This window comes from Podarcis muralis, chromosome 2, assembly GCF_964188315.1.
Source record: "Podarcis muralis chromosome 2, rPodMur119.hap1.1, whole genome shotgun sequence".
In the NCBI taxonomy this organism is placed as follows: domain Eukaryota; kingdom Metazoa; phylum Chordata; class Lepidosauria; order Squamata; family Lacertidae; genus Podarcis; species Podarcis muralis.
Window position 1 is genome coordinate 69,150,464 of NC_135656.1, and position 21,742 is coordinate 69,172,205.

Below are 21,742 nucleotides of genomic sequence, written 5' to 3' on the forward strand. Positions count from 1 at the left end.
GCTGTCGCATTCTGGATTAGTTGTAGTTTCCGGGTCACTTTGAAAGGTAGCCCCACGTAGAGCACATTGCAGAAATCCAAGTGGGAGATAACTAGAGCATGCCCCACTCTGGCGAGACAGTCTGTATCTTGGACCTGTCTCAACTCAAGTAATGCTATCCTTCTAGCAGAATCTAAATTTCTTTTTTTTTTTTAATCATATTTATTAAAATTTTCAGAATACAGAAACAAAAAATAAAAAATAACAATAAAAATAAAACAAGAATGAAATACTTTTAAAATCTTATTTTCGTTACCCACTTTCCGGGACTTCCCCCTCCCCCTCCCTACTGTATTCCCCTTTCATAATGTTGGTTCTACAAGCTCTCACTCCCAATTTAAACCTTAAATTAGTTAGCCCCATATTCCAATTTAAATTATACAGTCATCATCTTTCCCTTAACAAAGAAAAAATATAAGTCAGAAATTCTCTCCCCAAGGCCCCCTTGGTTTCATTCCACGAATTCCCTTTTTCATTTACTAATAACACCCCAGCATAATATAAAAAAAGATTCAAAAAAAAAAAAATAGTTACACAGCCTTTGGATTCTGATTCTCCCCCCCCCCCCCCATTCCCCGGTTCGCATTCCCCAATCTGTCTGTCTGTTGTCTGCCTGGAAATCTTTGATCCATACACCAATCAGTTCCACCTTGCCAGTTTCTTTTCCTTTTTTTTCCTTTTTAATTTAAATGTTATTTTTGTAATGTTTAATTTCAAACGTCCAATCCAAAGGGGTTCCCCCCGTTGTTCTGTTCCATGTGGTTGTCAAGTTTCTTGTCCTGTTCTGCTGCTAAAACGTTCTAATTCAGAAATTTGATGCCTCTACAGGGGTTTGTTATTCAGGAACGAAAACTTACGTCCAGTCCCTTCCTTTCTTCAATAGAGAATTCTATTGTCTCCTTTAATGTAAACACCCCTGTAGACAAAATACTTTTTCAGTTTTGCAGCTTTCTCAGGAGATAGCAAGTCCTATACAGTTCCCAGAGTATTTTTCCGCTTGTAATTCTGTGTAATGTCCCGAAACTCCTCTAGGGGGGTTGCAGTAACTTTGTTTCCTCTTGTCCAAAAGTCCAATTGTTATTCCATATTTTCAACATTTTGTATCCAAATCGTAACCAATTGTAACAAAATTAACTAGCAAAGTCCTCATAGCAAAGTCCTCTTTACACTTTCCGACTTTGACAGCCACTTTGACAGCTGTCAAAGTCTGCTTCTCTTTTCCCCAGGCTCTCTCGCGGGTCGCCCCGGTTCCCGGGGGGGGGGGGGGTTACGTTTCCCTTCTCACCCCACTCTTCTCCTCCAGCACTATTCTTGTAATATCCCATCGTGAAATTCTTGGTTTTTATCCGAAATACGCTTCTCTTTGGACCTTGGTTACTCAGTCCTTGTTTTGAAATGCTTACAATAGGGAGGGGGGACTGACTTCCTTTAGATCCCCCCCCGCTCGTGCCGAATCCGAAAATTTTTTCCTTTTTTTCTCCTTTAAAACCCGGTTACCAGATTACTCACGGGTTGTTGTTAAAAGTCCGAATTTTCAATGGAAGAAGTCGGCGCTCTCCACTGGATGGCATGCGGCTTCGCTCGGCAGGGGAAGCAGAGGACTCAAAGCACCACGCCACTCCCCGGCACCCAATCCGTAGCCTTTAAAAAGGCTCCGCTAATGGGCGCTAATGGTGCCAGCCGAGTCACCCATGTCCACGGTCTCCGTGCCCGTGGTTTTTAAGGGTCCCCGCGTCGCCGGCGCGGTAGAACCCGAGCCCTGCCGAGCAGACTCCCTCCGGAGCTCAGAGGGAGTCCGCCATTCGGCGATGGCGCCAACCCGGAAGAATCTAAATTTCTTACACTGTAGATTGTATGTTTTGCCTGACTGTCGGAAAAGCAGACCATATCTGAGTAACTGGAAAACATGCCGAAAGGGGAAGTGTATAGAGAAAAGGGAACTATTGAACAGCTGAGACTGGATTCATGTTTTATAGTGAAGGGAAGGTTTTACACACAAAGACACATACACTTTTTATATAAGTTATTTTTGAGACACTGCAAGAAGCGAGACTAATAATTTTTAAAAACAGCTTCTGGACAGGGGCAGAACTAGGCTTTATTTCACCTGGGTCAAAGACCCTGTTTGGTGCCCCCCCCCCCCCTGCACGTGTCCTTTGGAAGGCTTCATTGGGATAAAAAAGATTTTATTAGAATATATGGAGCTGAGCTTCAGGATGGGAAACCTGTGCCTTTAAAAGGCTACATAAGCAGAAATTCAACAAAATGCCCACTGCCATAGCTTTATTGCGCTAGGATTGTTTTTGTTTGAATTCCTGTATGGTACCCTTCATGAGGACTGGTGACCTGGCTAATGTTTTCATGCTACATATAGCTTGAAGAAAGGCGGGAAGTGAACACACATAATAATAAACTGCTATAGCTGTGGTGGTTCTTTATAGCTGAAACAAACCCAACGGGAGCTTTTCTCATTGCTGCACCTCAGGAATTTCTGCTTTGCACAAGACACTAAAGAGGCGAAGAGAGTGAGGGAAACACATCCTTGTATCACTGCTTCAAAGTACGTACTGCCGCGACCAGAACCTTTAACCACGCCATGCTTTTATTTTTAATTTTTTTCTGCCTCGCCGCCCCTGAATCTCTGGTGCTCTAGCCTTGCGCCTGGCTCGACAGGACTGTGGCCGGCGCCGCGGGAGAGCCCCGAGGACCGGAAGTGATCATTGGTTTCCGGGGGCCGCTCTGGGCGCGCTACTCTATGGCTGCGCAGCCCGTTGCGCTCCGGCTTCGACGGGGATCTTGCCCTATGCGGACCCAGTAGAGGCCTTCCGCTTCCCTTTTGGAGGCCGGTGGCGAGCGACGTGCGGTGGGGGGAGGGCCGCGGCAGGCGAGAGGCAGGAGGACGGCGCCCGGAGCGCATCCGCTGAGCTGGCCTGGCCTTTCCTCCCCGCCCTTTTCTCCTCCGGCTGTAGGCGGGCTGCTCGCCGCCGCCGCCTCTGCGAGTCTTTGGGCGGGGGCGAGGCCGCCGCCGCCGCCGCCTCCGGTCCCGGAGCTTGCGCCTCCCTAGCGCCCGCCTCTCCCGGGCTCAGAGTCGCGCGGGCCTGCCTCGGTGTGTCCCATGGACAGGCACAAAGTGAAGCGCCAGAGGCTCGACCGCATTTGCGAAGGTAACGCCCTGGGCGGAGGGAGGGAGGCGTTCGCTGGGCGGCGGGGAAGGGGAAGGGGCCTGGCCCCGGGGCCAGCGAGCGCCTTCCTTTCCGCCAAGCGGCGGAGGATCTCGTCGCCCTTCCGCGTCAGTGACAGGCGACTTCAGGCGGAGGGTTTATTCGCGCCCCCCACGCCCCTTTCTGTTAACGGGGTCTTGGACCCTTTCCCCACTCAAAGCTTAGCTCCTGGTAGCCTTGCCAGAACCGTCCAGAGACTGAAGGTGTACACGAGCAGGATTAGCCCAAGTGCAAATGCTTCCCTGCCCTTTAGGGAGCCATGAGCAAGGCAGCCACATCCCGTTTCCGGTCTTGCAGAGCGGTTCAGGTGGCTACACATGCTCCCGTCTCAAGAAATCTTAACGGTGTTCTGATCAGGTAGCCCAACAGCATTATCCCTGTACAGTATTGTAGATGGGAGAAAGAGAGAAGGCCAAGAGAACGGGGGCTTTCCTTTTCTGGTCATGAACTCTTAACAAGTTCATGACCAGAAACCGAAAGGGCTCTTAATACTGCTGTTTTTATTATCTGCATTTTAATAGATTTGTTTCTTATAATGTTTTAATCCTATTAGAGCTTAATTGCTTTTTAACAATTACCCTTTATGTGTTTTTAGCATTTTATAGTTTATCTGTGTTAATTTACATAAGCCACTGAGTTCCTGTCTGGGGAAAAGATGGGATACTACTACTACTACTACTACTACTACTACTACTACTACTATTACTACTAGCAGTTTTACTCCCATGGTGTGCTAGACTCGGAGTAAAGTGGATTCAAACTTGTAGGAGAAATGGAACTATAAGGTGACATAGTGTATCTTGAATTTTCAGACAAAGTAATTCCATAAAAGCAGGGTGTGGAAACAGCTGTCTAATGTTTCAAAGTGGAGCAGAAGAGATTGACAGCTTTTATCTTGGCAGAATCTGGCAAAAGCTGTGCTGTGGTGGTAGGTCATTAGAAGCTCTGGTAGCTGGGTTGTGCCTGATGGGAGAGTCCAAGTAAACCTCTCCCAAGTAAACTGTTGATGCTTCTGACAGGTGCTTCCTGAGTCTTCTCGCATTGTGTGGGAGATTGTGGGGCTAGTCTAACTGAAAAGTACAGAACATTGGATTGGATCTGGATTAGGTTAGTTGAAGTGAAGTCTCATTTATTCAATGGGACTTAAGTTGGACTAAGTCTGGAATCAGTCCATTATTCACAGCCCCCTTTTAAGACTCTGTGTCATTGCCCCTTTTTTCTTAATTGGAGTACTGTTAATGTGGTCTCTGGAGCCACCGCCCACTTCTCCAGACTTCCATATAAATTTTCAGCTTGTCTGCTTGCCAAAGTAACCCAGTCTGATCTAAGTAGTGAGGCTGGAAGGTATTGTTCTTTCCCTGAGTCAAGAGGCCATCTGCAAGACTGTTCTAAAGTAAAGTTAGAAAAGAGAGTAAGGAACTTCATCTGTTCGGCTGCAGATGTGTGGTTACTTGAAAGTAAAGAGAATTGCGAAGAAACGGGTTGTGTTGCTGGCTCAGCTGTTATTTGACATTATGCTTTCTTAATTCTTATGCAGTGGTTGCCTCATCTTGTGACTAATTCCTTTAATTGCCTGACAATGGTTTCTTATCAGGATGCTTTAATGTGTGAGCTGGACCATTCTTAGGTGAAACTCTGTGTATAATGCCCTGTGGCCTAACACTATTGCACAAATAATCCTGTATCTGTGTAGCATCCTAAAGAGACACGGGAAGATGCTGATGCAAGTGCAAATGTCTCCTTTGTTCCTCCTTTCCAGATTATATTGTGATTTATCAAAGCAGAGTGCTTAGCTCTTCACTCACTTCTTCATTATCTTAGATTTTTACTGACTAGACTCAGGCATCAACTGTACTGTCTCCATACCCCTTGGACACACACATATACACACAATGTCTTAACTAGGGAGCGTGGGTCCAGTTTTTCAAAAGGTTTTTGGATTCACCCTCAAAACATATTGTCAGTTCCCTCCCATTCAACTAGTTGCATGCATGGTTGAAGTTTGAGCTCTGTTAGATAAACGGTCCTTGTTTTGTATTGCAGCACGATTCTGTGCATGGTGTTCGGCAATGTCTCTCTATTGAATTTACTCCTTTGTAAGGCTTGATTATTATTATCCCTGTGGATAGCAAGATGAGCCTGAGGCTTCTTCTGTTCACCAGAACAAGCAGATATACTTTTCAGTCTCTGAACTGAGAGTCTGGAAGCTTAGCCACAGTTTGTGCCATCCTAACAGACAAACTGTGGTTAACTATGGTTTGTTTCAGACTAAACCTTTGGTTTTAAGTTTGCATGTTTCAAACAACTGCATGCTTCCTGAAATGAGCACAAAGTACAAAGCGTCATTTTTTTGGGTTGCAATCACTTTGTATAGGTTACCTAGAGACACTGCTTCTGTTCAAGAATAGCTGTTTGCCTTTTCTCCACACTCCTCTCAGATTGCTTTTAGACCTATTTCCTTCAAAGTAACTTGTGAAAAATAGAGCTCTTCTAATTTTATTTTTTCTACAGATAGCTCCCAAATTGCATACTTTTGTGAACGAGTTATCAGTATCTGTTATATGATCATTGACTTTATAAAAGGTCTGTGAATAGCCAAACTTCAGAACTGGTTACATAGCTTGCAAGTATCTATGGGCCCTCTGGGCCCTGCATGCATCATGAATTCAGGCAATGTTTGCATGCTGGTATGACACAAGTGACTCATGGGAGCCTTTGCATGTAAGAAACGCATACTACTAAAAACAACCCAGAAAGCTGCCTGTGCCAGATCAGACCACTGGCATACTAGCTTTATAATGTCTACAGTGATTGGCAGCAGCTCTCTAGGGTTCTAGACAGGTGTGTTTTTCAGTTCTGGAAATATTTGGGATTGAGTCTGTGACCTTCTGCATGCAAAGCATGTGCTTTAGCACTGAGCTATGACTCTTCTCTGATTCCCCCAACCCTTACATTTGTTTTCACTACGAATTCTTGGTGATGTTTGCTTAGGACTGACATAAGAATCTTGCCATGCTCACATTTGCAGCTCCTTAAGATGCTTTTTCCCTGTAGGTATAAGGCCTCCTATTGGTAATGGCCCAATGCAAGCCCGTCCGCTGGTTGCCCTTCTGGATGGCAGAGATTGCACTGTAGAGATGCCCATCCTGAAGGATGTTGCCACAGTGGCTTTCTGTGATGCACAGTCAACTCAGGAAATCCATGAAAAGGTAAACACACTTAAACAAGAATATCTTTCATTTTGTTCTTGCTTTAATAACTAGCTACTATTTGTAGTTGCTTCCAACCCCCTCCCCCCAAATTCTGCAGAAGCCCAGTGAATTTGCAAATAATTTAGCAGAGAATTTGTGGGAGGGTGATGCATTTTCTTAGACTTCACACTGAGCTTGTGCAGAAGCCACACTCTATGGCTTGCTGTTTCTGTCTACTTCAGAACGCCATGGGGGAGGGATAGAAACAACTCCTCCCTTGAATTCACTGGGAACTCAAGACAAGTTGAGGGAAAGTGAGTGGTTTCTCTTCTTCTGTAAAAGCCCTGAGATGCTGCTTGTGCCTTCTGCAAAAACCACTGCTTCACAGAACTTAGGGAAAGGGATCCTTATGCTGGGTGTGTGGGGTGGGGCAGGGCAGGGAGGGGCATTGCTGCTGGCAATCAAGTAAGTGGGTTTGCAGAATCCTGATCTGACTAGTTCGAATGCTGTGGAGCAAGCATTATTCTGTTGTTCTGTCTTCCCATAGGTGCTAAATGAAGCTGTTGGGGCTCTGATGTACCACACCATTACCTTGTCGCGCCAGGACCTGGAGAAGTTCAAAGCTCTCCGGGTCATTGTGCGAATTGGCAGTGGCTATGACAATGTGGATATCAAGTCAGCTGCAGAATTAGGTATGGTGATCCCAGTGCAATATTTTCTAAAAAACAAATGAATACATAGAGTGAAAACATGTGCACTGCCTCTTTGTGTTCAGTTTACTGGGTCTAAATTGGGGGCTAGCCAAAATCATAATCTCCTAAGAAGCGATGAAGTGCTCGCTATTGCAGAGAGAGAGAAATTTGCAAAGCGCGCCACTGTTTTATTTAAAAACATTTGCTCTCATAAGAACCCCTATAAGTTAGGCCTACTATGGATTAGAACTATTTTAGGAATTTTATAAAATGTAAGCTGTTAAATAGCTACTTGTTGCATGTAGTGGCAGACCTATGAGGACATGCACTAACAACACAGTACTTGTGTTTGCTTTGAGCAACAGTTTTTGCAGGCTGCTAATGTTCTGGTTGCTATGTTGGCTAAGGCTGTAATTTTCTAATTTTCTGGTCCTAAGCCGATTTATGTGGAGATAATTTACTGATTTCAGTGGGCCTTTTTTTCACACAAGGATGCTTTGGTTCAAGATGTAAACCATTTTAATAAGTAGTCTTCTTCTTTCTTTGGCAATCACTCGAAGCCATGTAAGATTGTCTTCCATGAACATGGTCTTAACAGTAGTGACTGTGGAGGCCAATTCTGGATCCACACGTCCTTTCACAGCTAGGACATAGGTTTCTGGATGGGAGTTGATCACAGTGAGAGTTTGCCAAATGTGCCTTCCTCTTAGCACGTTTATCCCTTTCATCCTGAGTTCAAGCGTCTTCAAAGTCCATCACACCTAATTACTAATTAAGCAAACACAATACAAAAGTATAGCATAGTTTGCAAATTAAACTCTAGGTATACGTCTAGCTTAAAAGCAGTAAGTGTTCTGCTACTGATCTCAACACCTGTGTGAGAGCCATCTAATGGAGTTCCTATAGACTCTGCAGTCCTAGCCTTAAACTCTTGTCATGCTGAATAACCTAAATTCTCTTGAGTTTTGGTGGTGGTCTGTCTGTATAGTCTTCTTGAAGTGTTGAAATTTAATGCCAAACTGAGTATTGTTGCGCTTTTAGACTATAGCGTCTCCTGAGCTATGATTTCCACAAGGACAAGTATTTCAAGAAAAAACATTACCGTATTTTTCCATCTATAAGACTCCCCCATGTATAAGATGGCCCCTATTCTTGGGGACTTCGGTTTAAGAAAATGGTGTGTGCGGGGGTGTATCCGTGTATAAGATGCCCCCAAATTTTTGACATTATTTTTTAGGGAAAAAACCTAGTCTTATACATGGGAAAATGTGGCATATAATCGAGTCCCTTGTGGATAGATCATAGCTAAATAGTAAGTGACATATGTTGTGAATAGAAGGTTCTCTCAGGTTTAGTCACTGATATATACCGTTTAAAATCTTTTAGGTAGCAGGGCTGGGGAGAACCTCTGCCTCAGAAGTTGGACAGCTAATATCAGATAAAAACAGGACTAAATTAGATAGCCTGCTTACCTGATTTGGTGCAATGCAGCTTCTTCTCTCCTTCATCCAACTGCCTAATTGTGACAGAGAGTTTTCCTGTCCCCCAAAATTATCATGGTGTTGATAGTGGGAACAGGATTTTGCTGTACATTAAAATGTTGGACAATGTGCTCGTGTCAGTATCAAATATATTGCCTTGTTTGTAGCTCTGGAGTGTTGGGGAATCCCTTCTTTTCTTCATCTGTATTGAGATTGTTTGGGAATTGTACTAGCCTCTTCCTATTTCCGTAGGCATTGCAGTGTGCAACGTCCCTTCTTCTTCTGTGGAAGAGACAGCTGATTCTACCCTTTGCCACATTCTAAACCTTTATCGTCGGGTTACTTGGCTCCACCAGGCCATGCGAGAAGGAAACAGAGCCTCAAGTATGGAGCAAATCAGAGAGGTGGCTGGAGGTGCTGTGCGTATCCGTGGGGAGACATTGGGCATCATTGGCCTTGGTAAGAAATTGGCTGCTCCTAGAGATACACACATAGTTTAGACCAGTGTTTCCCAACCGGTGTTCCGCGGCACACTAGTGTGCCGCGAGACGTTGCCTGGTGTGCCGCGGGGAAAATTCGATATTTTTTTAATTTATTTTTTGTAAAAGTCAAATTAGGTCCTAATCTATCCCTCGAGCGCCTCTTGTCCGTTATTGTGACGCATGAAGCGTGTTCCCGCCCACTCCCCGCCCTCCTTTGCTTCTCTCTCTCTCTCTGTGGCGTTCTCCGCCGCTTCCTGCTGGGCATGCGCAGCTCGCCTCGCGCTTCCATTCCGGCCCCTCCTTCCCCCGACTACCCCGCCGCTCCGTTCCTTTCTCTTTCTCGCGTGTCAGAGAGCGGCGGCGCGAGCGCGGCGGTTCCCTCAGGGCTGACGGAGGGCTCGAGGAGGAGGAGGCAGGACATGGAGGCGGAGAAAGCGGCGGCGGCCACCCCCCACCTCCGGCTCGAGGCCCGCGTAGAAAGCTGAGGGGGAGAGATAGATAGAGGTGGGCGGCGGCGGCGACCACGACCAACCGCCACAGTAGTTGTAGCGGTGGCGGCGGCGAGCAGGGACTCCCGCTCTCTCTCCGTCGTGTCTCTCTCTCTCTCTCTCTCTCTCTCTCCCGGGCCCGTCCGTTGAGTCTCCCGCGCGCCTCGGCTACAAGATGAGCATCGAGATCCCGCCGGGTCTGACTGAGCTGCTGCAGGGCTACACGGTGGAGGTGCTGCGGCACCGGCCGCCGGACCTGCTGGCCTTCGCCGCCGAGTACTTCGCCAAGCCGCGCTCTCCTTCCTGCCTCGCTTTGCTGCCTCCTCCCCCCCACCCCCAAAGCTTGGAGGTTCCCCGGCGCCGACCCGCAGGTTTGACCCCCTTCTCACACCTGTTCGTGCTCCTTGCACGGAATGGGGCGGATGGGGAGGAACGGGGCTCGCCGCTGCCTCCGCTCGCCCTCCCCCCCTCCGCCGGCGGTCCTGCGATTCTTGGCTTTTTGGCGGTTGGCACAGAAGGAAGGCAAGGGGGAGGGGGGGAAATTGAATCTTACACTTTCGTGCGTCCCTCCCGGCGTGACGCTGCACGCTGACGTCACGGGGCTGTAATGGTGGTGTGCCTCGAGATTTTTTTCATGAAACAAGTGTGCCTTTGCCCAAAAAAGGTTGGGAAACACTGGTTTAGACCAAACTGCTCAGAGTTATATGATCAGACATTCATTTTATTTGTATACCGCCTTTCCACAAAAACTAATGCTCAAAGTGGCTTGCAGCAATGAAAACAGGAATGCATTTCAAAAGCAAAGAGTGCAAAAACTATTTCATAACATAGCAAAACAATACAATACAGTAGCAAATATAATTGATCATCATCATCATCTTTGTGTGCCTCCTCCATGAGAGGGTAGCAACACAAGAATGGACCTTTTTTGCAGTGGCTCCTCTGTTGTGGAATGCTTTCCCCAGGGAAGCTTGCCTGGTGACTTCATTACATATCTTCAGGCGCCAGGTGAAAATGTTTCTCTATAACTAGGCCTTATGGCCTTTAAATTTTTTTGTGGGAGGAGTGGCATTATTATGTATTTTGTGTTCTCATTTTGTATTATTCTCGGTAGTGGTGCCCTCCCTGTGGAACGCCCCTCCTTCAGATGTCAAGGAGATAAAGAATTACATAACTTTTAGAAAACATCTGAAGGCGGCCCTGTATTGGGAGGTTTTTATTGCTTTGATATTTTTATTATGTTTTTAGATATACTGTAAGCCGCCCAGATGGGCAGGGTATAAAAAATAAAATAAAATAAAATAAATTAACAATGTTGTCAACCACCCTGTGATCTGGATGAAGGGCAGTATACAAATTTAATAAATAATAACAACAGCTAATAAACTTTTCAGTACTATTAATATACCAAGATTACATAAACAACATCAAGCATCCAATAGCAAAAATAACAAGGGAGCTTTACAGTTTCACTTTGGTCCTAGAGTTATGCCTCCCATGATGTTGCTCACAGTCCCTCTCCTGTAGTGAAGGAGTCTTGCAGTGTGGCCGCTCTCTCCCTCTTTTCATAGCTTGAGGCAAACCATTGCTATGGTTTGTGCTTCTACTGCAAACCAGGATCGGAGAGGCAAAAGACAGGAGGTGAGGTGAGGAGGGAATGTCTAAGCCCAAAACATCCTTTACTGCTTCTTATGTCCTCTTCGGGCTTTGGGGTGGGTCTCCTTGCAAGCCCCTAGGACTCTCCAGGGTGCTCCCCATTTATACGTGTTTCACTGACGTGCATGGAAGTCTGGAATATAACCCCGGGGAAAATGGGGAGTTACCTGTATAGAAAATTTACTAGATGTGGAGAGACTTATCTAATCATTAAATTGAAAGTTTGCAGAAATGGGTGTCACATGTTGAATGACGCTCCTGCTCATTCACCCTTTCTGCCTTGTTGGTAGTGTAGTTCAACTTGGTTGCTCCTAGTGCGAATGGGAGGTTCCCACTGATAGATTTGGGGTGGCATTGGTATCTGCCTTATATTTAGTTAGGCCAGTAGTTCATCTGGTAGAGCAGCCCTCCCCAATTTGGGGCTGTCCAAGTGTTTTGGCCTATAACTCCCAACATTCCTGACTATTATCCATGCTGGCTGGGGCTGATGGGAATTGCAGTCTGAAACACGGAAGGCCCCAAGTTAGGAAAGACTCTAGTGAACAATCAGGTAAAATCGAAACTTCAGTTGCTTTCTGCAAGTCTTATTCGGACTCTCTCAGCAGCGCTTGCAAAGAACCTCAACTAGTCCATTGATCACAGCTGTTGCATATATGTGGGGTCTGTTTCCTTGGAGAGAATATACAGAAGACCTCAGCGCCCACCATCAGTCTTCCCTCCCCTTCTCCCTATCCCTAAAAAAAATAGTATAGTGTTTCTTAGGCCATTCCAAGTCTCGTCCCAATGACTTAGCTCTTTGGGAAGAATGTGTTGTGCTGTTATTCAGGTGAATATGTGTTCCTTTTTTTCAAGGTCGAGTTGGGCAAGCAGTTGCCCTGCGAGCAAAACCCTTTGGCTTCAATGTGATTTTCTACGATCCATATCTGCCTCATGGAGTGGAGCGTTCCCTGGGGTTACAACGGATGAGCACCCTGCAAGATCTGCTCATGCACAGTGACTGCATCACATTGCACTGCAGCCTCAACGAACATAATCACCACCTCATCAATGACTTTGCCATTAAACAGGTGCAACATTGCATTGTGCTGGGAGTATAAGTTGCTGCTTTAGGGTGGTTTCATGAAAGCTAGAAATGTGTGGATCTGGTGCTTGCATTTCTGCTGAGCATGGCTTCTTTTGTTGTGAATAGATTGATTCTGTGATTAGAAACTGCCTGTAACAAATGTTTGGCTTCAGTCTATATATAATAAACTCTGTAACTGGCAGTGCTGAGTAAGCAAAGAACAGTGACAGCACTGAACTGTTTCAAACAACTCTAGATTCTTTTAATGTCATGTTCTTCCCGGTTTGCCCACTCAATGTTCTTTTTAGAGCGAGTATGGTTTTATACTATAGTGACTCAACGCTTGTTTCATTTGAGGTCTAATTTTTGTACTTCTGTTATATGAGTTTGCAGTAATGGTTCTTCCCAATTGTTGTCATCCCATGATCCAAATGTTGGCTGTTCTCTTCAACTACTACTTTAAAAAACCTTGAGAGGGATCCCAACAGGACCTGAAAGCAGTTGTTCTGGTTGGTGATGAAGGACTGGGTTGGGGAGGGAGGAGAGAGTGCAGAGAATGGACAGATGATGAACCTCTCAGGCACTATTTTCAATGTCTGTCCCCCCACCTCCAAGTTTCTGTTGTTATATTCCCCTTCTTTTCTCTTTTCCCTGCTCCCTGGGCACCTTTTGAAGAGTTATGCTAATTTTTGTGTGATGTTGTGCTGAGCCCTAAGTGTGTTTTTGAGTAGGAAAATTGTGTATTTCAGAATGTATGTGAGGGAAATACCGTATTTTTCGCACCATAGGACGCACTTTTTCCCTCCTAAAAAGCAAGGGGAAATGTGTGTGCGTCCTATGGAGCGAATGCAGGCTTTCGCTGAAGCCTGGAGAGTGAGAGGGGTCGGTGCGCACCGACCCCTCTCGCTCTCCAGGCTTCAGGAAGCTATCCGCTAGCCGTGGGAGACCCAGCTCTCCCACGGCTAGCGGACCGCTGCGCTAATCCAGAAGCTTGGGGCGTGCGGAGCACAGCGCGCCCCAAGCTTCTGGGTGCCGGCAAGGTCTCGCTAGCCCTGGGAGAGCCCCGCGACGTTGCGTGGCTCTCCCAGGGCTAGCGAAGCGCCGCGCTAATCCCGAAGCTTGGGGCGCGCGGAGCTCAGCGCGCCCCAAGCTTCTGGGTGCCGGCAAGGTCTCGCTAGCCCTGGGAGAGCCCCGCGACGTTGCGTGGCTCTCCCAGGGCTAGCGAAGCGCCGCGCTAATCCCGAAGCTTGGGGCGCGCGGAGCTCAGCGCGCCCCAAGCTTCTGGGTGCCGGCAAGGTCTCGCTAGCCCTGGGAGAGCCCCGTGACGTTGCGTGGCTCTCCCAGGGCTAGTGAAGCGCCGCACTAATCCCGAAGTTTGGGGCGCGCGGACCTCAGCGCGCCCCAGGCTTCTGGGTGCCGGCAAGGTCTCGCTAGCCCTGGGAGAGCCCCGCGACGTTGCGTGGCTCTCCCAGGGCTAGCGAAGCGCCGCGCTAATCCCGAAGCTTGGGGCGCGCGGAGCTCAGCGCGCCCCAAGCTTCTGGGTGCCGGCAAGGTCTCGCTAGCCCTGGGAGAGCCCCGCGACATTGCGTGGCTCTCCCACGGCTAGCGAAGCGCCGCGCTAATCCCGAAGCTTGGGGCTTCGGGATTAGCGCTCCGCTCAGCCTGCTTCCCGGAGCGCCGGGCGCCCTGAAAGCAGAGCTCCAGGCGCTTCGGGAACACATCCGCAGCATGGGGAGCCTTGCAGGAATTCCCCACAGGGCTCCCCACGCTGCGGATAGCAGCCTGCTGCCTGGCGGGTGGGGCGCCCTGAAGCAGAGCGCCCCTCGCGCCAGGCAGACATCCGCAGAGTGGGGAGGCTTGCAGGAGTTCCCGACAAGGCTCCCCACGCTGCGGATAGCAGCCTGCTGCCTGGCGGGTGGGGCGCCCTGAAGCAGAGCGCCCCTCGCGCCAGGCAGACATCCGCAGAGTGGGGAGCCTTGCAGGAGTTCCCCACAAGGCTCCCCACGCTGCGGATAGCAGCCTGCTGCCTGGCGGGTGGGGTGCCCTGAAGCAGAGCGCCCCTCGCGCCAGGCAGACATCCGCAGAGTGGGGAGGCTTGCAGGAGTTCCCGACAAGGCTCCCCACGCTGCGGATAGCAGCCTGCTGCCTGGCGGGTGGGGCGCCCTGAAGCAGAGCGCCCCTCGCGCCAGGCAGACATCCGCAGAGTGGGGAGCCTTGCAGGAGTTCCCCACAAGGCTCCCCACGCTGCGGATAGCAGCATGCTGCCTGGCGGGTGGGGCGCCCTGAAGCAGAGCGCCCCTCGCGCCAGGCATACATCCGCAGAGTGGGGAACCTTGCAGGAGTTCCCCACAGGGCTCCCCACGCTGCGGATAGCAGCCTGCTGCCTGGCGGGTGGGGCGCCCTGAAGCAGAGCTCCCCGCCCGCCGGACAGACATCGGCCAGCCCCACAAGCTTGGGGGACAGCAGGGAGGCGCAGCGCCACTATCCCGCTGTTCCTCGACCTGGTTCGGTTTCCCTGACCTGCTTTTGGGGGGGAAATAAAGGGGAAAATTTTTTCCTTTATTTCCCCCCAAAAAAACTAGGTGCGTCCTATGGTCCGGTGCGTCCAATCGTGCGAAAAATACGGTACTTCAAATCTATTCTGTCCTGATTGTCCCATACTCCTTTTAAAGTGTGCTCCATTTAAATTTTACTAACAATAATGTAATTTGGACTCAATAGTAGGTTATTCAAGCTCAGCAGTAGCCTATATTTTTTTTTGCAGATGCGCCAAGGCTGCTTTCTGGTGAATACAGCTCGTGGAGGACTGGTTGAAGAGAGAGCCCTGGCTCAAGCCCTAAAGGAAGGGAGAATCAGAGGGGCAGCATTGGATGTGCATGAGTCAGAACCCTTCAGGTAACAACTCCACTATTGCCTTGTACTGCTGCCAGCCTATACCGCTTTTCACCTCTCCTTCTCCAAGTCTTAGGGCTGCCAGAGATCATAATAAAAAAACATTTCTCTACATCACAGCTTTGCGAATGGACCCCTCAAAGATGCTCCCAACGTGATATGTACTCCTCACACAGCCTGGTATAGTGAACAGGCCTCCATTGAATCTAGAGAGGATGCAGCTAAGGAGATCCGAAGAGCCATCACAGGTAGCTCTGCTTTTGCTTCAGAGATTGTTTCACTGGGAGAGGTCTATACAACTGTTGTGATGGAGCTCCTTGCCTAATTGGTGAAGGTGAAAATCAAGTCACTGGATTAGTTCTTTAGCTTTTTAGACCACTTAGGCCTGGCATCCCCAACCTGCGGCCCTCCAGATGTTTTGGCCTACAACTCCCATGATCCCTAGCTAACAGGACCAGTGGTCAGGGATGGTGGGAATTGTAGCCCAAAACATCTGGAGGGCTGAAGGTTGGGGATGCCTGACTTAGACTGTTTTCCTACCCTGGTGTTTGGGAGATGTTTGGTGCTGTTTCAACATGGAGTGATGCCTTGGAGAATTTTCTTGACAGCAGACGTGTCTAATGACATTGGTGCACCTAGAAACTGCAGTTGAGGGAATCGTTTCTCATGAACACTGTGGAAGAAAGAAGCAATTTTTTCTTGTACTACACCATTCTTATTTTTCATATTATATTTGTGGATCTATCTTGCATCCTATATACCAAGTAGAGAAGCAGGGTGTCTTTCCCCTGTGACATTTGGGTGTAAATAACTTTGGCATTAGCATCTAATATACCTCTGTGTATTTTGACTTTGTTTTAGGTGTCATACCTGATCATTTGAGGAACTGTGTTAATAAGGAGTACTTGCTTTTAGCAGCTCAGTGGTCCAGTATTGACCCTGCGGCTGTGCACCCAGAGCTTAACGGAGCTGCAGCTTACAGGTGAGATGTGCATGCATTTTTACCAATAGCTTTTTGCACAGGTCACTTATGCATCAGGTCTCAAAAGGATTGTATTCAGAAAAGTTATCTAGCTTTGTGAGACTGACCCAGCCTCCCTGTCCACCTTCTTTCTGGCAGCAAACTCCTTTGAAATAAAGCTGCATTGCTTTGTAGATTGTAGCTCTTGAACAAAGAACACCAACCCAGGTTAGCCAGAGGGCTTCAGGACCTTTGTTCAGATGGGTTACTGGCTAGGCACCCTAGTAATGATTTTGGCTGGCTAGGCACCCTAGTAATGATTTTGGCTGGCTAGGCACCCTAGTAATGATTTTAATATGTAGCTCTACCCCTGCAGCAATTAAGACAAACCTGCTTCGGAGGATAGTGGCCAGAGGATTGTGGCCTGATAAATGCCAAGTTAAAGCTGTAATAGAATTTACTGTAATGCCATTTCCTACCAACCTTCACTTAATTGCTTAATTTCTGAATGCCTTTTATATAATGTCGGTGAAACCTTCAAGGAAACACTCCCTGGATTGTAATCACCCTGTGCTTTCTTTTTTGTGGCAGGTTTCCTCCAGGAGTAGTGGGAGTAGCAGCCACAGGGCTCCCAGAGCCACCAGTAGAGGGGATTGTACCTCACGGTATTCCCTCTGTGTCTCACTCTGCACCCCATACCCCTTCTCCAGGAGAGTCAAGCAAATTGGAGCCAGACAGAGAAATCTCCACTGACCAGTAGCATCTCTGTTCTCTTTATTCCCCCATGAGAAAGCAGGGAATGCCTCCATTTTTTTTTAGGACATATTGTGATCCCTGTGGACTGTTTCCTGTTCGCACCGGACAGGAGAATGCATTTCATTGTTGGCAAATTCTAGCTCTTGCCTTTAAACAGATATTTTATATCAGATTTAGTTTAAATCTTTTGGTGAATCTTTTTCCTTATCTGGGGCAATGAAGCAGTGACTTTTCACCCTCTTGGTAATGTTTAGTTTTAACATGCAGGTTTCCTTGCCCCTGCCTCCACTGTGTGATATACGGGAAAACAGTACCTGAGTAGAATACTGAGAATTCCAGTGATTCCAGAACAAGACTGGTGTGCATTTAAGGTGGTTTCTTAGGTTGAAGGTCAGCAGAGTTTCAGGTACAAGGGGCAAAGTACACTGTAATGGGGAGGGAAGGTGCGCATGTAGGTTTGCTTGGTAGGAAGGGGAGCCCTGGCTCAGTTGTGGGCATTTACTGCTTTGGCATGCCTGTATGCTGTTAACTGATGTGCTTGGTGGGTGATTTGCTCCTAGGATGCTGGGGGTAAGTAATTATACGAACCAGAGTGAATTGGAAATTCTGCCTGGAATCTTATTTGTGTTTCAAGACGTGCAGAGAATTTGCATCGACAGCCAAGATGCTTGTGAAGTTACAGGGAGGAAGATTCAACTGAGATTTGGGCCCAGCTCAGGGAATGAGGAGTCAGCTCCATTAAGGGAGGCAGAAGGCGTTTCAGAACTCAAGGTGTCAGGTTACATAAATGCCTGCTCTTTGCACGCTTATTAGTGCAACTTTGCTACAATAAGATGATTATGCTGAAATCCTAGAACTTAACTTGGGACCTAAGTCTCGTTGACCTGTCTCTTAACAGGCATCAAAGGCCAAGCCAGGATTCTTCCCTCTTATTTTTGTTTAGTATGAAATGTCCCAGGTGTGTGCGTGCTGAATTTTCAAGTTCTTTACTTCAACTCTTTTCTCTGAATTGAGTCCTTGTCTTGCAAAAAAACCAACCAACAGAATTCATTCTCAAAACCTACAGATGGCCACACAGATTCTTCTTGGGGAGAAATAGTTGGTCTGTGGCAAACTATGGCAGTTGCCTTTAAAAACAACAACCAGGGGTATGTTTTAACCAAGGCATTTAAACCAGATTTAAAGGCAGAACTAGTGCTGTACGTTGTCTCTTATGAGGTGAATAAATTCTTATTCCCTGGCACTGTCCACACAGCATATAGTTCATAATGAAACAAAGTATTTATTATTGTTGGAGGATAGCCTTGTCATGTTGCTTGGACTTTACAGAACTCTTTGACTAGGAAAATGTTATGGCTTATAATCAGACCGCCTAAGTATTAAGCTCAGAAAACAATTGGGGGTGAAGAATAGGAATTTTTTGTTGTAATCAGAATTCAACTGTCCCTTGTTTTCTTCCAAACAAAATGCCAGCCAGGCAGCCTGGGAACTGGGGTGGAGTAGAAACCTCATCCTAGATCTTCCTTACAACTGAACATTGATAATGGGCTAGCATGTCCCCAAGCACCCCAATTTTCCAAGACTGTCTGCAGATATTGGCAGGATTTCTTCAATGCCAAGTGCTAACTGATAGGTGTACAGAGAATCCCTTTCAAGTGAGGGAAGTGCTGAGCAAGAAAAATCTTACTTTTGTATTGTGAGATGGTATATGGTGCCCTTGTAGTGGTGCCCTTGTAGTGTGTGCTTTGTTAGAATGTGAGTTGGAAGTGTTTGGTGTAATGTAGGCTCTGGTAGTGGGGGAGGCACAATAGCTTTATAATCTCTTGGATGATTATGACTTCATGTTTAAAATTCACATACCTCTTGGGTCGCTCAGGGTTTTTAGCAGTCTGTGCACGGGGGGGCATGCTAACAGATGTTAGTGCTAAGTGTGTGGCAGTAAATGTGGGGAACCTTTGAGTGAAGCCTTCACCTCTGAAGAGATTTAACTTGGGGCAAAAATAACAGTTTCAGCTTTTTATTTGATCTGCATACTAATCTGCTCTAACCAACCTGAAAACTGGAATGCATTGCCATTTGGGTTGTTGCAAATATAACACAATGCTGGCCTTTAACTAGGGTTAAAGAAAATGGGAGTAGCCTGTGTGACAAGACACTTCCTCACCCCATCCTTTCTCCTGTGTAAATTTCCTGTGCCCACACCATTCCCCAACTTCAGTTCCAAAATCTAGGTTCACATCTGTGTTAATCAAGATTAACATTGCTCAGACCTAACTCTAAACAAGGGCAAAGAGAGCTAAAGGAATGTATCTGTGAGAGGAGACGGAGATGTGATCTTCTTGTTTGCTGTTGATCTGTTGGCCTGAGCCAAGGGCCAGAATTGTGTCTGCACCAGCCCTTGAAAAACTCTGCTCTCTGTAGTGGGCAAACTAGCCAGCTGTGAGGTGGGCTGCATGTATTACATTTCACAATCTGTTGAGGAGAAAATCCCAATCTACAAAACATTCACACATTGCTGATGTGCCTCAGATAGCCATAACATTAGGTGCTACTCCAGAGGGCAGTTCGGGGTTGTATGTATTCTCCGCCAACCTCCCCATTACACAGCACTCAAAATTCTGATTCATAATAATATATATGTGCATATTTCTGCTTCCAATAGACCATCATGTTTAGGGTATTTTTACAGAAACGGCAGGGAATTGTAGAGAAATTGGGATTAGTGAGAAAGACAGTAGGAAATAGCCATTGAGGAAGAGCAGGGAATTGCAGGGCTCTGGTGCCCTGCCACTCTGCCTTTTAGTTTCTTGTACTTTACTCAACATTAGTTATGCATTGTCAAGCTATTGGCTACGACCATAAGAGCAGGAATGTGCTTTAAAAAATGAAAGCTGAAATTCTCAGGATACCGAGTTTGATTAGATTTCATATTTGGATAGGAGATACTGATGTATTTCACTGTCCTGTTGCAACCCAACTAATAAGTTTTGTCAACCCATGGGTTGAGCATTCCTGCAGTGGAGAATAGGATGCCTATTGCCCCAATGTCACATTGTATTACAAGCAGAGAAAATCAGCAACGTCTTTTGCTCAGCTTGCTGCTGGCAATTCCTAAATTCTGTTTGTAAGATTTTCTGATCAAGGTCCCCAGTTGTGGGATTGCCGAGAGTCTGTTCATCTTGCCTGTTTCAGGGAGTAGTGTAAGATACACTTAATTAAAAGTGGCAACCATATATTAGTAAGCAAAATTATTTTTTACACATGAATACCTCTAAAGACTTATCAGGTAAAAACCTCCATAAGGAGAGAAATTGGGAAGATCCCAGCTGGCTAGCACTGAGCCTTTTGTTTTGTAGAAACCGTGCTGATTGGCATACTAGAAATACATAAATGATAAGGTTGTGTCAGTCTCTGAATGCTGGTGAACATTGTATAAGCCTTAAGCCCTCAAAGATAGCCAGTATTACCTAGACCTACATTTGGGAATTAAAACAACTTTGAAACTGCCAGAGTGGCATCGCTTGAGGATCCAGATCAGGTTTGAGACTCCTTAGCTAATCAAGGGGTTTTTCCCCAGAAAGCAGGATGGGCCAGGTGCTGATGAAAGTGCTCCACTTGCACATCATGGTATATTTTTGGTTCAGACTAGCAGTTGCCACAAGAAAGGGTAATGCTAAAGTGGAGTCTCTCTCCTGACACTAAACATTGGTTCAGTGACCCCTTCTCACATGTATAGATGTGAAACTCCTTGCTCCAAGTTTTATGCATGCTGGAGGAAGAAGAGACTTCCTTCAGAATTAATGTGGAGCTTAATCCCAAAGAACATTTGTTCCTAACGTTGAGGCAGGAGTGCCCTGGGTCATGCCAAGCTTATCTGCAGGAGGAGCTCACTCTGTCCTAAGGTATATTCTGCTTGTCAGGTTTGCTGTTGCTGACCAGCTTTTTTTATAGAGGACTCAGAGTTTCAGAAATATATTTTTGTAGCCAATAACTAAACTGTGAAACTTAAACAATAAAGCATGTAAAAGCATTTCCAATGATGTTTCCTGTACAGATGTTTCTCCCTTCAACTCTCTCCTGGCTTTTGTTAGAAGTTTGACAGTTTCTTTGATTATATTTTAATAAATATTTCCTTTATGGTCATGTGGGTTTTCTCATTTCACTGTGTTGCTCCCTTTACAATGTATTTGACTAACCGTTTAGTGTCTGCATTACAACTTTTGCAAATCTGTGCAATTGGTAAACTTGATGGGTTGGCTCTAAAGATTAACCTGCAGAAGTGGGGTGGGGTGGGGTGGAAAGTGACTAACTTCTGTAAGTATAGTTTCTGCTCACAGGAAATGCATCTGCCTAGTTTTACACTATATCCCTGTACATCACAGTCTACCCTATTCAGAAATGTCTCTTGACCCTTGGAATAGCCGGGAAGAGAAGGGAATTGGGAAAGTTACCTTTGATCTGCCTCCTTCCATAGGCAGATCCGGATCCTGGGCACTTGGTATGTGGTCTCTTAAAATTTTAAGATTTTAGATAAGAGAAATCTGGTAAGTCTAAAATGGTAATAAAAAGTTGATGTGGCAATGGAAGGCAACTTCCCCATAGCTGCTGAGGTCCTCTCACAAATCCCACAAAAACAAATTGGAGATGAGCTTGCAGTGTGTCCAAATCTGGGCGAGTTGTGTACAGCTATTAACCAAATGAAAAACAACAAAGCCAGCAGACCTGATGGGATACCTGCTGAAGTCTTCAAAGTGGGCGGAATTGAACTTACACAACAACTTCAAGAGCTCATCAAAAAAAAATCTGGGAGAAAGAAGAGA

General features: G+C 46.6%; 1 protein-coding gene across 2 annotated transcripts; it reads left to right on the forward strand.

Moving 5' to 3' along the window:
• Nucleotides 1-2,679: 2,679 nt before the first annotated feature.
• On the forward strand, nt 2,680-17,526 carry LOC114591476 (C-terminal-binding protein 2-like). Of its 2 annotated transcripts, XM_028718559.2 has the most exons (10): nt 2,680-3,203; nt 4,073-4,188; nt 6,315-6,469; nt 6,999-7,143; nt 8,877-9,083; nt 12,103-12,317; nt 15,078-15,208; nt 15,326-15,453; nt 16,067-16,187; nt 16,758-17,526. In XM_028718559.2, the coding sequence occupies exons 2-10, from the start codon at nt 4,116-4,118 to the stop codon at nt 16,924-16,926; spliced, it is 1,344 nt and encodes a 447-aa protein (XP_028574392.2). In that variant the 5' UTR covers nt 2,680-3,203; nt 4,073-4,115; the 3' UTR covers nt 16,927-17,526. The 2 variants fall into 2 exon arrangements, with proteins under 2 accessions (XP_028574392.2, XP_028574393.1); XM_028718560.2 differs by lacking the exon at nt 4,073-4,188 and having other exon boundaries at nt 2,780-3,203.
• The last annotated feature ends 4,216 nt before the right edge of the window (nt 17,527-21,742 follow it).

Excerpts from the sequence above, each read along its gene's own strand:
- LOC114591476 (XM_028718559.2), top strand. The coding sequence starts at position 4,116 with ATGTTTCAAAGTGGAGCAGAAGAGATTGACAGCTTTTATCTTGGCAGA. Across the intron at positions 15,209-15,325 it reads CATGAGTCAGAACCCTTCAG|CTTTGCGAATGGACCCCTCA; the intron begins GTAACAACTCCA and ends TCTACATCACAG. Across the intron at positions 16,188-16,757 it reads AACGGAGCTGCAGCTTACAG|GTTTCCTCCAGGAGTAGTGG; the intron begins GTGAGATGTGCA and ends TTTTTGTGGCAG.